Here is an 18,523-nt window from a genome sequence, read left to right on the forward strand (position 1 = left end):
TTTCCCCTCTCCACATGATCTGGAGAGTGTCAGCTCCTCCTTCACATCTAACCACTCTCGTTCGTGGGTGACTGTGACTTTTCTGGTCCTCGTTCATCCTTCCCTCCTGAATGCAACCACTGATGTTTATACAGCCTCTAGGAATCTATGTTGGATACCCTCAAAGTCAACAAGTCACCAGCACCCAGCATCTGTGCCCAGAACTGCCTTTTTCCTCTTTATCCTCTGTCTTGTGTCGGCTGACATAAAAAAAGAGGCACAACCTAAAAGTGGAGAGGTATGCTTTATATGGTGGATAATTCTTAGGACTTCAAGCCCAGGAGACAGCATCTCATGTAAAGGCTGAGAAAACTGTTCGGAGGGAAGCCAAGATATAGAGGAGTCTTTGCAATAGCACCAGATAGCTAGAACAAAAGGTTGCTGTTAATAAAAGAAAAGTAGACATCTCGAGTTAAGGAATTTAGTGCTTTTCTATGTATGAGAATATGCATAGAAATGGGCTCACTGAAATCGTTCCTTTGAAATGCACCTCGGCCGTTGGGGGCCAGTGTCCTGTGTTTTCTCGCCCTGAGTTTTACTCATGCTGTTCCATCCAGGGGACTGTAATACGCTGGCTAGATCCTTTGTTTCCTGATATAGCGGGCAGTGGTCTACTCTTCACTTGGTAATGGCAACACCAGAAGACAGGGAGTTACAACAGCCTCTTCTTTACCCTAGCGTTCTCTTCTTTCCCACACTTCTGTCTTCTTCTGTAAACATCTCTTGAATTAGTCACATACTTTTAAACTTCACTGCTGCTATCTTGTCTTTCCTTGAGGTTATGGTCACATCATGGTGCATTCAAAGGCTTCACACAATGGATTGACAAATACAACACACACATGTGAGCCTAGATATGCCTATGGTATTTTGATTGTCAGTCAAATCAGATGCTATGGCTCCTCCATGGTCCCAGTCACAGAGAATCACTTGCCTTCAGAGCACATAGACAAACTCATTAGCACAGACCTGACCAAAGGTGAACATTTGTCGACAACATACAGTTAATAGATATATGCATAAATTACAAAGACAGATAGATATATCCATAAATCACAAATGCAGAGGTGAAACCACAGTCATGGACCAGTTTTATTTTGTTGCTGTTGCAGTCCCTGCCATTGTAAGGCAAATAAATTAAGAGTTGGAAGAAGAAGGATGCTCTGCATACCACAGTGGGCTCAGAGAGTCCAGCGCATATGGAGGCTTCTCTGTAATCAGGGGGTCCATTCCCAACCCCCTCCCTTCCAGAAGCTGTTTCCTAACCTGAGACTCAGCCTCCTGCTTCTCTTCAAAGGCACTTTAGGCCCAGGGGTTCACACCGTTATTACTACCAAGCTTCCAGGATGTGAGAGTTGAGGAGATGAACTGGCAGCTGCAGGCTTCAGTAGCTGGTGAGCTGGAAGGACACCAGATGTGGGAACCTGACCACTCTGGTCACCCAGCAGGGCAAAAGTACCACCATTCACAGACTCACAAACAAAAATGAGTTCTTTATGGTAAACAGGGGAAGGTTTGTTGCTGACAGTGAGTATGCTTTTCATTACTTTAGATACATTTTCACATATCGTCATAATGGAAACTTAGTTTGCTCTATTATAGAGCAGAATCACTAATCCCCTATATTTGCATAGGACTTTAAATCTTTTCCAAGTGCTTTCCTAGGCTTTCTTTCATAAGAACCTCAAGATTTTTTATTGTAAATAAGAGTCATATATTGCACATATTTTGCATTATTTTACATGTTTTCTGTTCTTTTCCTATTCCCTAATAAGCCAACAGAATCTTTATAGATGTTATATATCAATGTTTTATGAATACAATCCAGTTTGTTTTTCATTATCTTTTCAGTGTCCCATTCTCTCTCTCTCCCTCTGCTGTTTTCTGCATGGTTGGGTTGGATTACTTATTTATTTATTTAGTTGGTGTATCAGTTAGGTTTTTGTTGTTTTAACCCTTCTGACTCTTTTTGCTGTCTTTTATGTATGCATGCCCCAGTTTTCTGTCTTTGCTTGAATTAAGTCTTTGATCATCTTAGAAATCAAGCAGTCTTTTATTTGGATTTATTCACTGAGGTTTTGAATGTTATTCTTCTATGTTCAGTATAGCTTATATAAATTAGAGGGCAACCTATATGGTAGATATACTTTCCTACACATGTTACTTACATAGTCTGTCTGCTGGCTAGGTGAATTGGGGCAATTTATATAACCTCTCGGAACATGACATTCCTCATTGGTTAAGGAGAACTAAGAGTTACTTGGGAAATTTATTACAAATATCAGCAAAGTCACATGTAAAATGCTAGCACATGGTCCAACACATGTTTAATGGACTGTTGTTATGAGAGTAGTTTGCGGTTGTGATTGTGGAGGCAATCAAATGATGATCACAATGGTTAGAACATGTCTTCACAACTGCCTTATCGTGACCACCTAGGAGTGTCTCCTGCTGATGGGCTCAAATTTAACCTATCCTGAAACTGAGCATTCAAGAGGTTTGCCACTTTTGCTCTTTATAAATGTCTCACTAAATATCTTCCTGCTTTCAGTTTTTTATTTTTCCTCTTTTGAATTTAGCATTTGGATGTATTCCTAGGAGTGAAATTATAGACTGTAGATAGAGTATGTAGAGTATACAGTGAGGGGATATGTACATTTGTAAGGTTCTTGATAAATAAATACTGCCTGATTACTTCCTATAAGAACATCGGTTTATACTCCAAGCATGGGGAAGGCAGTGGCACCACTCCAGTACTCTTGCCTGGAAAATCCCATGGACAGAGGAGCCTGGTAGGCTGCAGTCCATGTGGTTGCTGGGAATCGGACAAGATGGAGTGACTTCACTTTCACTTTTCACTTTCATGCATTGGAGAGGAAATGTCAACCCACTCCACTGTTCTTGCCTGGAGAATCCCAGGGACAGAGGAGCCTGGTGGGCTGCTGTCTATGGGTCACACAGAGTCGGACACGACTGAAGTGACTTAGCAGCAGCAGCAGCATACTCCAAACAAAATCAAGATAAAGACTTTATAGAAGCTTTCATAGCCTCTTCTGGTCTTGTTTCCTATTTGACTTTTCTTACATAGAGTTTCCTTTACAACTATTACAAATATGTGTGTGTGTGTATATACTTATGTGTATATATATCACTGTCATATAATATATACATATAGGTGCACACACATTTTATGGAGCATGGGTCAGTGATGGTATTTAAATATCATTTGCTACATGATTTTCATAGGAACCTATTATCTGAAGTTTGAGGTGCTTACTTTTGGTACTAACTCAGATGCTTGCTGTTAATGATAACCTTTTAACACCCGTCTAGCCTTTCACTTTCACTTTTCACTTTCATGCACTGGAGAAGGAAATAGCAACCCACTCCAGTGTTCTTGCCTGGAGAATCCCAGGGAGGGCGGAGTCTGGTGGGCTGCCGTCTATGGGGTTGCACAGAGTCGGACACGACTGCAGCGGCTTAGAAGCAGCAGTAGCAGCCTTTTCTTATCTCTCTTTCAATAAGAGGGAACTTTACAACCACCTAAGTTTCCAGTTCAAATTTTATAACACATTGGTCTCAATGTTTATTTTTATGTTTTCCTATTTTTTATGTGAAGCCATACTAGTAGTGTATTTAAAATAATGACACAGGTTCCTTTTTTGCAGCCATTTTATTTAATTTAAAAGGTGAATTACAGATAGATGAGAGATTCTCACAGTGTTGTTCCAATGATTGAAATTTGGGACATACTGTGTGGGACATGAGTTCCAGCAGTAGACCTACTAATCAAAACAAATGGCCTTTGAAAGAACATTGACTAAGATTCTCCATAATGCTGGACACAGTTTGAACATTGAGATTGCTCTTCATCCCTTTTCAATTGTGAATGTGAGGACCACACAGTTGACTATGAGGAGAGTCACTTTTGTATCCAGCAAGAGTTCTGTGGGTTAGTGACCAAGCAAGTAATCGCCTCACTTGGCAGGTTAAGAACGGGAATACACAGCACTGAAGGATGTGTAAATCAAGACTGACATTGTGAACAGAATGATTCAGAAGATGGGATTAAATAGCTTAATGATAGTCATTGTGAATCACAATGTCAGCTTTAGTATAATTCTAATGATGTACTTGCTAACGCTAATGAGGTTTGATAGAATAAAATTAACAATGTCCAAACAGCTGTATGCTTTCACAACAAAGAAGCCATATCTCAGAGCAGACTGATACATCTTCTCCTTGGGGGATTTTAGTCAATTGATTTGTTTTTTCTCTTTTAGGATATATTTAAATTTGCAAGAACTTCTCCTGTCCCAAGACAAAAGAGGTCCATTGTGGTATCTCCCATTTTAATTCCAGAGAATCAGAGACAACCTTTCCCGAGAGATGTTGGCAAGGTAAGTCAGACAAAGACAAATGCCAAAGCATGTTGTTATTATGAGATGAGCATACATGAGGCAAGCTGACTCTGGCTGGCTTAGCAACCCCAGGAGTTGGCCTCAGTTCCTCTATGGTCAGAGGCCAAAGGGTTTTGCCAAGAAAAGAATGTCAAAAGGTCATGAAAAAGGGATTTTTTAAAAAAGTAACACCTTTGAATGTCGTGATTTGGAGATCAACATGGTAGATAAAGATGCAATAGTTGTGACATGAGGGTGTCATTGGTTAAGGAATAGACTCACTGCTTTTGTATACAATGTCCAGGCCATCAGCCAGATAAATCCCCTTAGTATAGCAGTATGATGATATGTGTCATTTAATTTAGATTCTAGTTTTCAAATGTGTAGGTCTAGGAACACCCTTGGGGCAGCTCTCTAAAAACAAAATCATATCAAAGCAATTAAACCACACTAACCAGATCTAGTTATAATTATAAAGAAAGCTGAGCACAGAAAAATTGATGCTTTTGAACTGTGGTGTTGGAGAAGACTCTTGAGAGTCCCTTGGACTGCAAGGAGATCCAACTAGTCCATCCTAAAGGAAATCAGTCCTGAATATTCATTGGAAGGACTGATGGTGAAGCTGAAACTCCAACACTTTGGCCGCCTGACGCAAAGAGCTGACTCATTGGAAAAGCCCCTGATGCTGGGAAAGATTGAGGCAGGAGGAGAAGGGGATGACAGAGAATGAGATGGTTGGATGGCATCACTGACTCAATGGACATAGGTTTGGGTGGACTCCGGGAGTTGGTGATGGACAGGGAGGCCTGCAGTGCTGCGGTTCATGGGGTCGCACAGAGTGGGACATGACCGAGCGACTGAACTGAACTGAATCAGATCTAGTAAGCATCATTGAATGAATCAGAGCAACCACTTTTCCATGAAGAAATATTTACTGCTAAATAGCCAGAAATACTGATGCTGCCTGGTCAACACATTCTGTCCCCTCAGAAAAACCGACATGGAGAATCGAATTTTAACTGTTCATATTTTTCAGGGACCTTGGAATTGGAACAGTGGTGATTAGTCGAGTGGATGATCTGAGTGGCTGGTGCTATTGGATTGTTTATCTATTTGTTGAATAGAAACAATATGGAGGTGGGAAAGAATGAGGTGTATCTGAGGAGCAGATATGTTTGGTTAACTGCAATGTAGTAATCAAGGAGAAGAGTGATACAAGTTGAAGTCAGAGAAGTTGGCCTGTCATGTGGGCCTTGGAGACTATGGTCACGAGTAGGTTTTCATTGTGCATGCAGCCGGAAACCACTGGAAACTCTTCCAGGTGTGTGTGCGTCTGTATATTTTGCTCCCTCTGGCTGCCTTGTTCGGAATGATCTGTGGGAGCAGGATGTAGGGAGGAGTGGACACAGAGAAACAGCCAAGAGGAAGGTTTCATAGTGACCTACGCAAGAGTTTGGGGTGGCTTAAGTTATTAGAAATCTATTTCTATTGTAAACTAGAAGTGTGAATAATTCAATATCCTGATAATAACCGTGCTTATGATTTACACTACCACTGTGCCAAATATATCTTTCTTTAAGCAAAATCTTCCCAGGTTTCCAGGATATGATGCAAGGGGAAGCAGAGCTGTTGCAAGTGGGCAGTGATAGGGCTGGTGAGTGCTGACCCTTTGGGCAACGCAAGCCTCTATGGTGGCCTTTGTGAGATTTCCCTGAAGTCAACAGGCCAGAGTCCTCAAATCTGCAAGTTTCTGCCCCAAGATAGTTTGAGACACAAGTTTCATCCTTGTCCTGTAGGTTTTCTTCATGTATACTAAGTATTTTCAACCCGTGTTGTGGTGGGATGGGAGAGAAGCCACATCGAGCAAGCAGCCAGATGAGGCTGGTGCTGCTGGCCCATAGCTCTTGAAGGCTAAACCAGCCCTCCTTTAAGAGCTGTGGACCACAGCACAGCATCACCTGGCTGCTTGCTCGACATACCTTTTCTCCCATCCCACCACAGCACCATGGAACCAGAAACTCTTGGGATGGAGCCAGAAACCTGTTTTTTCTTACCTTCCAAGTGATTCAGTTATGCACACTCAAGTTTATGGAGGTCCAATCTAAAATACTTTCTCCTCCTCTGCCTACCACTACACTGTAATACTTTCAGTAGTGGAATTTCAGTTAGTTTATTATAGCATTAAATAGTTTACAAGGGTGAATTTTCACATCTCAGTTTTCTGAAACTTGGTTGTTCTGGCACAATTATTACTAACACCACCTATCCCCTTAAACCTGTCCAGCTTTAGACAATAAATTTTTTGCGGTCATCCTAAAGCTTCCTTCAACCCCATACATTCATCCTCCTGAGTATATTTAGAGAGTTTTCACAAGACCCTTTCTTTGAGATCAATAAATATGCAGCTAAGGACATTCTTCTGCATGATTTCTTACTTATTACAGCCTCAAAACACTATTTGTTTTCCTAGCCAAAGACATCTCTCCTCAGTCCCTATGTTTCTGCCCACGTGGGCTTTCAACCTGGATTCTCTACAAACAACAGCTTTTCCAAGTGCCGGAGTCTAGTAACATCGTAATGGTGTGAAAGCCTCCCAAGCCTCCAGATGGCTTTTACACAATAACTGCACTGCCTTGCAAAAATTATGTATTTGTCCATGCTTCTTAGGCCTTTGAAGGAACATATTTTCCTCTCTGTGTCTGCTTGTTTTTATTCATTCCTCTTATTCTTTTCTTTATATCTTGTATTATATCCTAATCAGTTCCACCAACAGTTGATGAGCAAGGCTCTGTGGAGCTGTGGGAGGGTGTGGGAGTCTTCACAAGTACTGGGCAGGCTGGGAGAAGGGAAAGGAGACAGGAGAGGCTAGGCTCTGGCCTCCACACATCACCGCTCCCATCCACCCAAACTCTGCAAGTCAGGCAGCTCTTACTTTATAAATACTATAAATCAGATTTTAGTGTAGAATGTGGGCATAAAGTATAAAGAGAGTTGTATTACTCTGGGCTCCCTCGGACAGGAATTCAAATACAAGTCTTTTGTGTACCAGTAACGGTAAGGACCTCCCAGGGGGCTCCGTGGTAAGAGAATCCACCTGCCAAGCAGGAAACATGGGTTTGATCCCTGGGCTGGGAAGGTCCCCTGGAGAAATAAATGGCGACCCATCCTGGTATTCTTGCCTGGGAAATCCCATGGACAGAGGAACCTGGCGGGCTACAGTCCTTGGGGTTGCAAGAGTCAGACATGACTGAGCGACTAAACAACAACAACAGCAGCAGTATAGATAAGGGAATGAAGGAGTGAAGCTGGTGAGGGAGAGCAGGCAGCTGACAGCAGCCAGCTGAGAGGCCTGTTGCCGCTATGGTGGACTGGACTGGAGTCCCGCGGAGAAAGGCTAGGAAACCACGTAAAGCACACTCTCCGGGTCATCCTGTCTGTGAGGGAGGGAGATGGGTATCTGTCCCAACCCTATCAGTCTGGCTGAGGGCTGCTCCCAGAGGGGTGACTCCCTCAGCACCTCTGCCATGCCCCGTGAAGTGTGCACAGTCAGTGGGCTTCTGAAACCTGGAGGAGAGCCTTTAGGCATCGCAGTCTGCCGGTGTGCACTGAACAGGTAGGATCCAAGGTGAAGTCCAAGGGGCTGGGACTGGGCACTGATGAATTCTGCTCCATCACTGAACTTGCCATAAACACTTCTGCTCTGCAGGCTAGGTTTTCTCTCTTGGTCTCATCCCCTGCTTCCAGCTCATTTCTCAACTTTCTTATGCCCCATGCCTTTGAAGCCACTGCACTTGCCCCTCTCCACTAATAAGTACTTGCTACGTACTAGGAGGGAAAACATCTGAAATTCAACCCAATTCATATCAACAAGGATATATTCCACATCTGCTATTCACAAGGCACTGTGCACAAGGCTGCTAATGTAATGGCAAAGGAAACAGAGTCCTTGATCTCACAGGATTAGAGATGAGTAGAAAAAAGTCATCACAAATTCTTTGTCACAGTAGAGTGTAATCACTTTTCATCTATTGTGTTGAATTTTCATTAAAAAAAAAAAAAAAAAAAAAAACCATGACGGTCATCCTCTAAGGTGCCAAACGAGGCTCTGAGTATGCTGTGACCTGTCCGAGATTCAGTCAGTTCAGTCACTCAGCCGTGTCCGACTCTGTGCGACCCTGTGGACAGCAGCATGTCAGGCTTCCCTGTCCATCACCAACTCCTAGAGCTTGCTCATTTGGCACCTTGAAGGATGACCTGTCCACAGTCCCACACCTAATAGCAAAGGCAGGCTTTGTGCCAGCTCTTGGACAATTCACAGTCTATGCTCTTAACCAGTGGGCTCACGGCTACTCAGTGCAATCATATCCTTGCTGAGAATTACTTTCTTTAAAATATCATTAAAACTAACCTTAATTCCTTGCAATGTACCAGAAAATAAGATGATTAGAGGGGTGGGTCAATGGATAGATATATGACAAAGCAAGTATAGGAAAATGTTAATGGTAGACTCTAGGCGATGAGCACAGTTGATTACTGTGAACATCTTTCAACTTTCCTGTGTGTTTGGAAATGTCATACTATAGTGTTGGGAAACATTAAGTTTAACTAAATATAAGTTATTACAAAAGGAACAAGAGCTGGCATATTGACACAAAAGTACTGGGTCTTACAATTCAAGAGAATGAATGGAGACCAAATATATGTCTCTTTATTTTCTTTTTTGTCATATTTTAATCACGGTCTGAATTTCTTTAAAGAAAGAAGATCCATACACTAAAGGGTAATAATGAAAGTAAGGTGCTGCAGCAAACTAGCCCCTGTGGCAGATCTTTCACAGCTGGAGGCTGTGCAGTGTAGCACTGTATTTACAGAAAGGGTATGCAGACAGCTCTAAGTATTAGGCAAAGTTTTGAAATATGCACATTTTATCTATTTCTGCCAAATCATTAATTAATTGATAATTTAGCTAAATTATTAAAATTTGGAGGCTTATTTTCCATCATAACTCCCAATGTTTGTGGGGGGAAAAGGGTAAAAATCCTGGTTGTGAATGTACTTTCTCAAGCCTGTGAGTCCCTTCCCATTTTTGAAGTCTAGACAGCAAGGAGAATCTGAGAGTATTATGACCTGGAGAGAAATATGTAGTTCCCAACATATGCTTTTTTTCCCTCCCCCTTCAATGTGTGACTGTTTCAAAATTTGGGCCATAAATAAGTTCTCAGTTTTACCAATTTTCCCTGATAAATATTTGATTGCGTCTCTAGAGATTTTTGAGTTCTTGGGCCCGATTGATTGAGAGCAGGGGACTTTAAATCTGTGAGGCAGCAAGGAGTTCTTTGGGAGACGTATTTTATTCTGTTTTATATTAAGTTTGAAAGACAAGTCATTTATGAAATGCTTATTAGAGATTCTACTTTCATCACAAACCCTTTTCATCAAAACCAATGAAAGTACATTTTACTGAAAATCCTTTTTTTATATCCACTATAAATTGGTAGAATGGGCCTTTAGAAGGACGTCTTTAACCCATGATGGAAGAAATATGTAATGGGACCATGTGCTCTTCATAAAGGGAATCAACATAGATCATTAGACCAAATCATGAAAACCACTCAACCAGGACCCTGCTTTGATTGTGTCATGAATGTAAGTCACACATGAGGACAATTTACAGCAGGTTCTAAATATTTCTCAGAGTTCTGGATGTGTGGTTGGTTAGCAGTCCCCCCACATCCAGGTACTCTCTTATGCCCACCTGTGCAAAAAGGTGCTAAGGAGTCTTATAGTCTTGGAATTGAATTTGTTTCACTCAATTTCATAGTCTTTGCAGCACTTAGAGAACCCATGGGTGCCAAGCTGCATCCCTAGCAGCTGGACCAGACTGCTGATAACTGGATCTGTCTTCATTGAGCCCTGCTCCAGCTCATCTTTCCACTAACATGCAGACTTAGGGTGCCTTGCTCCATCCTATGGCCTGATTTGTTTTGTATAATCACCACCCGCCTTTTAAAATTCATCATTTCACATCTCTTGTACAAGTCTAACTAATATCTCGTCTCAGAAATTTACATCTGTTTGATTTCCCCATTTTAAAACAAGTAGCAGTTTTATTCAGTAACTAAAAGTTTTTATTGATTCTTGCATCAGTTCAGTTCAGTCACTCAGTTTTGTCCAACTCTTTGCAACTCCATGGACTGCAGCACACCAGGCTTCCCTGTCCATCACCAACTCCCGAAGCTTCCTCAAACTCATGTCCATCAAGCCAGTGATGCCATCCAGCCATCTCATCCTCTGTTGTCCCCTTCCCCTCCCACCTTCAATCTTTCCCAGCATCAGGGTCTTTTCCAATGAGTCAGTTCTTCGCATCAGGTGGCCAGAGTATTGGAGTTTCAGCTTCATCATCAGTCCTTCCAGTGAATATTCAAGACTGATTTCCTTTAGGATGGACTGGTTGGATCTCCTCGCAGTCCAAGGGACTCTCAAGAGTCTTCTCCAACACCACAGTTCAAAAGCATCAATTCTTCGGTGCTCAGCTTTCTTTATAGTCCAACTCTCACATCCATACATGACTACTGGAAAAACCATAGCTTTGACTAGATGGACCTTTGTTGGCAAAGTAATGTCTCTGCTTTTTAATATGCTTTCTTGGGTTGGTCATAGCTTTTCTTCCAAGGAGCACGCATCTTTCAATTTCATGGCTGCAGTCACCATCTGCAGTGATTTTGGAGTCCAAAAAAAATAAAGTCTGTCACTGTTTCCATTGTTTCCCCATCTATTCCCATGAAGTGATGGTACCGGTTGCCATGATGTTAGTTTTCTGAATGTTGAGTTTTAAGCCAACTTTCTCATTCTCCTCTTTCATTTTAATCAAGAGGCTCTTTAGTTCTTCACTTTCTGCCATAAGGGTGGTGTCATCTGCATATCTGAAGTTATTGATGTTTCTCCCAGCAATCTTGATTCCTGCTTGGCTTCTTCCAGTCTGGCATTTTGTATGATATACTCTGCATATAAGTTAAATAAGCTGGGTGACAATATACAGCCTTGACATACTCCTTTCCCGATTTGGAACCAGTCTGTTGTTCTATGTCCGATTCTAACTGTTGCTTCTTTACCTGTTTACAGATTTCTCAGGAGGCAGATTTCTCAGAGATGGTAATCCCATCTCTTTTAGAATTTTCCACATTTTGTTATGATCCACATACTCAAAGGCTTTGGTGTAGTCAATAAAGCAGATGATTTTCTGGAAATCTCTTGCTTTTTCAATGATCCAGCGGATGTTGACAATTTGATCTCTGGCTCCTCTGCCTTTTCTAAATCCAGTTTGAACATCTGGAAGTTCATGGTTCACGTACTGTTGAAGCCTGGCTTGGAGAATTTTGAGCATTAATTTGCTAGGATATGAGATGAGTGCAATTTTGTGGTAGTTTGAGCATTCTTTGGCATTGCCTTTCTTTGGGATTGGAATGAAAACTGATCTCTTCCAGTTCTGTGGCCACTGCTGAGTTTTCCATACTTGCTGGCATATTGAGTGTAGCACTTTCACAGCATTATCTTTTAGGATTTGAAATAGCTCAACTGGAATTCCATCACCTCTGCTAGCTTTGTTGTATAGGAGAGAAATTTTAATATTGGCGATATAAGATGTCCAAAACCTCAGTGCTAAAAATTTCTTGGTGAGATGAGCTGAAGAAGTGATTTCTACATTCAGAGACCCCAACTGTACATACTCCTTTCAGATTTCCATGACTGAACTCTTCTCACTTCCTGGGACACACCTTCTTCATCCTCACTCCTTATGGCCACCCCGTTTACCCTCTGAGGCAACACATCCGGTGGAACACTTGCTCCACTGCAGGAAGTCCCACGTCTACTCTGCAGCGTGATGGCGTCTAACCACAGGTGCTGAGCACTTGCAGTGTGGCTGCTGCTGCAATTGATGAACTGGATTTTTATACTTCGCTAAATTTTAACATATTTATTTATTTATATATCCACTTATTGATTTATTTTTGGCTGTACCATGAGGCATGCGGGATCTTAACTCTTTGACCATGGATCGAACCTGTGCCCCCTATATCGGGAGCACAGAGTCTTAACCACTGGACTTCCAGGGAAGTTCCAAAATATAATTAATTTTATTTTGAACTTGAAAACTACTACTTGATCCAGTTATTCAAACAACTTCTCATGTGAATGCAACTTTTCAACTGTAATTTTTTTTTTTTAATGAAGTATAGCAGGAGACACAAGAGACATGGATTTGATCTCTGGGTCAGAAGATCCCCTGGAGTAGGAAATGACAACCCACTCCAGTACTCTTGCCTGGAAAATTCCATGGAGAGAGGAGCCTGGCAGTCTCCAGTTCATGGGGTTGCAAAGAGTCAGACACGACTGAGCACACACGTACACACACACACCTAATTGATTTACTAATAGAATATAGTGTTAGTTTCAGGGGTATAGCAAAGTGATTCAGTTACATGTACATATTTTTTCAGATTATTTTCCATTATAGGTGATTATAAGATATTGAATCTATCTTGTAAATTTTAATCTAGATACAGATAAAGTATTTTGTTGAAAATATGATGTCTAAATTGAAATGTAAGTGTAGAATTTTAAAATAGTACACACACACACGTGAAACAATGGAACATATCTCGTTAATAATCCTTATATAGATGTCATATTGCAATAAAATTATTTTGGATATATTGGTATAATTAAAATTAACCTCATATTTTTTTTCTTTATTTTTTTAATGTGTCTACCAGAACATTTTAACTTATTTATATGGTGCATGTTATATTTCTGTTGTGCAGTGCTGGTCTAAAGCCTATTTTTGATACAGTCTCCTCCATGAAAGTTTGTCTTTGATCTCCTTTACACATCTGTTTATACCTCTTAGATGACACAATGCATTTTGGGCAACAGTATGGTTTCTTTTGTATTTTTTTTTTTTATCTTCACATTAACTGTAATTTACCAAGAATAGTGAATGATCTATTAACACATAATAGGGACTCAAATATTCTTTGATTTGAATTCTAGCCAGGTCTATGGCTGGTTGACTAAAGTATTCACTGGTTACTAATTTAAGTGATCATAGCTGGTTGGTTGTTAGAAAGGAGCTAACAGAGCATTATATGACCAGTCTGTATGTTTCCAACAAATTTTAATTTTCCACAGTGGCAGAGAGGCTACCAGATAAATTGCTTGGCAGTCAACCATTATGTCAGGTCATATAAGCATCCTCAGCAGATTGTAATAGATTTGATGCTGATGGATTTTGTGTGTGTGTGTGTGTATGTGTGTGTAGAAAGAGAAAGAGTAAAAGGGCATAGGGGAGAGAGAGAGAGAAAGAGGGGGGAAAAGCGAGCAAAGATAGTGCCTGTATTTCTGCATCTGCTTATATATGCTATGATATTTTAAATCTACTCAAATAAAAAACTCAAAACTGATCACAACTGAACAGAGTTAATTCTAACTTATTTTGACTAAGTCTAATAAAAGCTTATATTCACTATTAGCAAGTGTTGCCCTCTTTCTGCAAAGTTTAATTAATGGTAAAACATAATTGAGTTGTTTTGGTTGTTTGCCAAATACATATATATGCAAAAATCTCCTCCATGATATACATCCAGCAAATAAAGGCATCTTACCCTGTAGAGGAAGCAATATTTTTAGCCCTGAGTTTATCACCCTTTCAGTTCTCAATGTGAAAGCGTCCCAGGGCTTTATTGTTATGTACATTTGGCCTCAGACTGAATTTATATTTATTTGTGAACATTAAAGGATCTGGCATTTCAGCTTAAATTATCACCCTAGAGATAGGAGAGTTGAGGAATTTTCAAATTCAGCTAGAAATCTTCAACATCAAATGAGTGTCAGGATCTAAGCCAAGCATGACTCTCCTTGTTGTCCAGGGCAGGCCTTGTAACAACCGTTTCTTGGATGGGGAAATTGAAATTGAGAGCAATTAAGTTACTTGCTCAAGGTAACACAGGTAAAAGAGTGACAGTACTGGAATAGGACTCGTAAATGATTTCGGCACAGTGACATAAGTGAATGTTTCATTTTCATGGGTCTTTTCCATTTGCATATGCACTCACATGCAGAAACCACACATATTCTCAGAAACCAATATTATGTCCCCATTGTACCACTGAGGAAATGGAGGCCGAGCACCGTGCAGGACAGTCCACTTGTGGCTCAGACTGAGTCGTTGTGTGAGTCGAGCTCCTACAGCCTTGCCATCTGCCGTGCACTGGAGCTCCAGATGAATTTCAAAGCAGCACATGGCATGGGGGGAGGGGGAGGCCCTTGGAGGCAGTGGACACATAAAAGCTGGGGGTCAGCCAAAGATGAGAAGCATTGCTCCCCTTTCCCCATTATCCTGCAGAGAGTGATGCCAGGACTGGTCAGACAACTGAGCACATCCGAGAGCTTTGCCAAGAGATACGCTCTGTTCCTATAGCTCTCCCTTCTCAGTCGGACAGTGGACAGGTAATCAGACGTCCGGGGGTATCTGGCAGCCTGAGGGCAGGTACCCATATTTATAGTCATCTAAGATTCCAGATTCCCACACATGATGCCTGGGGCAGAGGTATACTGGTAAACTGACTCTTGGGGCAAGGGAGCACTAACTTCTATGACTTGTATGTAATGTTTGCTAATTTCTCTGGTGTAAATACCCCTGCAGTGGCCAATTGCAAGCTGCCAACTTGCAAAATTATTGCATATTTGACATTTAACACTTGGCTTTCATGAAGCAGTTAAGAGCTGGCTCCAGCATAGCAGTGACCTTGGGGCCCATAGAATGTGACCTTGGATGGGGCGAGGGTGCCTGGCTCCCTGGGGAGTAGTGCTGGTGTGGAACCTCCACTCGGGGACATGGTATACCCATTCACCCTAGGCTTTAGCTTGTTTCTTGTCCAGAGTGGGCACCAGGGGTCATTTTTGGACAACTCTGCTCCTTTCAGGGCATGAAATAATTTGTGTAAGTTCCCACAACCAGTTAAAAGTGGACTCAGACCTTGAATCTGTGCTCTTTGAGCTCCTCCATGCCTCTTCTCCTTTGCACAAAAATTCCAAATCAGTTTCCCAAGGCTGAGAAATCCTCTGACAGTTGTGCCAGTTCTACCTGGAAAATGAGAAAGGCAGAGATAAAATTCTCTGTGAAGTGCAGAGAAATGAAGCTAACCTCACAGACGTTTATTTGATGTGCATGTTTGCACACTGAGCGGAGGCCAGAGGTCATGTCTTAGTAGACCACGTGTTGACAAGCAGAAAAGGACTCCCGTCTCTGTAAGGAAAGTTACTTTCTCACTTCAGACTACACGTTTTTTTTTTTTTTTTTTTTTGGTCAGTATGTCTGCTGACAACCCCCTTCAAAGGGATCCACGAGGAACAAAGCGAAAGCAGGAAGGGCCAACTTTGGTGTAATTAAGAGATTATCACTGCTAGTTTTTCTCAGCCCCAGGACCACAGCCGAGTCAGTCAATAAGGGCTGTATAGAATCAGGCCCAGGCACCATGGGGAATGGATTGGCGCTTTCATGATCAGCCCTCCAGTCCTAGCTGGGACGAAGATCGAGCCAGAAATGGATGGAGACAGCAACAGGCCAACAGATAGTTTTCTGAAGACAGTGGGGGATGAATGTAAAACCCACATCTATTTCCCTTTCTATCTTGAAACTAAGACTCATTCCAAGTTGAGTTATGGGAGAGAGACTTTACGGTGGGGCTCTGGCAGGCATCTGGGTTTGGCCTGCCTGTGTAGGCAGTAGTGGGGAGATGGAGGACATGAGACTCCTACCTGCAAGGCGATTTCATCTGTGAGTCTTTCATTTGAGACACTAGCATCTCCTGTTGTCTTGGGTGATTTAGGTGATGACATGAAGAAAAGCCTCAGTTTAGGCCTCTTGGGCAGGCAAATATTCACCCTGTGCTGAACAATTGGGCTTCACTCATTCGTTCACTCAGAAATGTTTATCGAGCAAGTATGTGTTCAGCGTTGCACTGACTGCTGCCCATATATTCCCCCTCAAAGAACATCTGTCCCAGAGGAGACACAGACCAATGACCAGGCAGATAAGCACCATGATAGAGAACCATGGGAGTGAGGAGACACTGAGGAGATAGAAGAATTGATTGCCAAGAGGATTCCTGACTAATGTGTACCAGTAGGCAAGTAGATGGAAGGAGAATCTTCCAGGCAGTGGCAAAAGCATGATCCAGTGTCTGAAGGCAGGAGAGAGGGTGGTGTGTGACAAGGACAACACCTCAGATGTAAAATTAGACAATTAACAGCTGGAAATAAAGGAGCTGTAAAAACAGCTTCAGGGATTCTGCGCCTTCCTCTACGGTGACAGAGGTATAGATAGGGAGTGGAATGGTGTGACCAAGTTTGTGTTTTAGGACGATTAGTCTGGTTTCAGTGGGTCATACCTGAGGGCTCAGGAAACCAGGAGCAAGAGAGACCCCGATGGAGGCTGGGACAACAGTCGGGTGGGCAATGAATGCTGCCTGAGCAGGGGACAGCAGGTGGACTAGAGAGAAGACTCGGGGTCGGCAGTGCCTATGGGGAGACGAGGCGGCATTGGCGGGTAGTTGTGTGGCAGGGATGAAGGAAGCAGAGGAAAATCCTTCTGAGCCGGGAGCATTGTGCCTCTGGAGGGTGCTGAGGAAAGCCACCTGGGTGTTGGGTGTATCTGTGGGTCAGGAGACCTTTTGTGAAACTAAGGGGATGATTTTCTCCCCCCTCGACAGTTTCCTCTTTACTGAAGCTGCTGTGCTTGCCTCCTTCGAAAAAGACCACGCGTCCCAGAGGAAATTCTGCATGTCATATAGATAGAGGGGGACGTGCAGACTGGATGGAGGAGCTCTCTCTCAGGGAATGGGTTGATTTTGCACCAGCAACAGGCTTGAGGGAACACCAGACTCTCAGAAGTCGCTTTCCGTGTCTTTCCCAATTTGAACACAAATCCTGCCAGATCCATGCCTAGGGATTTTTAGTTTAGTCCTTCCTTGCTGTGGATTTAAAATCTTTCTTTTTTTTTTTTTTCCTGGCAGCTCAGAAATGCATAACAGCTGTATTCACTGTTGGCCTTCTAGCCTCAAATTCATTCCAAATACAAATTTTCTTAGTAATTTCTTCTTTGAATGCTGATATATTTGTGTGTTAGTATACACAATTCACAGGCTTCGTGTTGCTCAATTTTTGGCTGATTTATTTGACAACTTGAAATTCCTCATGAGTGGTGCTTTTATTTTGTTATTTGCATCTGGAAATCATTCCTAAAATCCCACAGAATAAATTTGTCTGGTCTTTTTTTAGTGACTTTTCCCCCCTTATTATAAGAATAATAGATGTTCATTGTAAAAACTTTAAAGAAAAAGCATGTATTTAATAAAAGAAAAGTCTCCCTAGTTTCACCCACTTGAGATAACTGTTGTTGACATCCCAGAACCATGCTTCTTATTCTTTGAAGTACATACAGATTTGTGAAAATGCACATTCATGAGCCTCATCTTCAGAGATCTGGAGTTGCCGAGTCTGGAGTGGAGTCTGAGAGCTATCATCCTAGCCAGCACCCTGGTTCTGCTGACGCCCCCAGTTCTGGGGTCCACACTGTGAGAAGCTCTGTCCTAAACGTGCACTACCCACACATGACCGTCTGGTACTCACCAGTATCTCAGAAACCTCTGTCATGTCCCCAAGTACCTTTCTTCAGCATCATATGGAAAGGCTGTGTGGCATGACATGCTACTGGAGTGGCCATCCTTGAGTTCGAGGGGTTCTTAACATGGAGACTACAGACCCCAGAGGGGTTCACAGAGAGATCGACTCCACTTGTAATCCAATGTATCTTTTTTTTTTTTTTGCATTTAAAATATTTTTCTGAGTAGGATGCCACGAGGTTTACCACCTGCCAGAGGAGTCTGTGACACAAAAACTGTTAAAAACCTCTTATGCTTTCCCCAGTGAATGGCATTTAGTTGTTTCCCTCTACCAGCTCCCAGCTGTAAATCATGCTGCCCTGAGCATCACCATTTATAAATCTTTACATGAATATATGTGTA

At 42.1% G+C, this 18,523-nt stretch overlaps 1 protein-coding gene across 1 annotated transcript in view; it reads left to right on the plus strand.

Annotated features, from left to right (window-relative positions):
• The window catches only part of CDH13 (cadherin 13), a 978,634-nt gene that overhangs the window by 436,401 nt on the left and 523,710 nt on the right, over positions 1-18,523 (plus strand). Inside the window, exon 4 of the mRNA XM_065925094.1 lies at positions 4,323-4,439. Coding sequence (XP_065781166.1) covers positions 4,323-4,439 — 117 coding nt within the window. The remainder of the gene's footprint in view (positions 1-4,322; positions 4,440-18,523) is intronic.

Source organism: Muntiacus reevesi, chromosome 2, assembly GCF_963930625.1.
Source record: "Muntiacus reevesi chromosome 2, mMunRee1.1, whole genome shotgun sequence".
Lineage (NCBI taxonomy): Eukaryota > Metazoa > Chordata > Mammalia > Artiodactyla > Cervidae > Muntiacus > Muntiacus reevesi.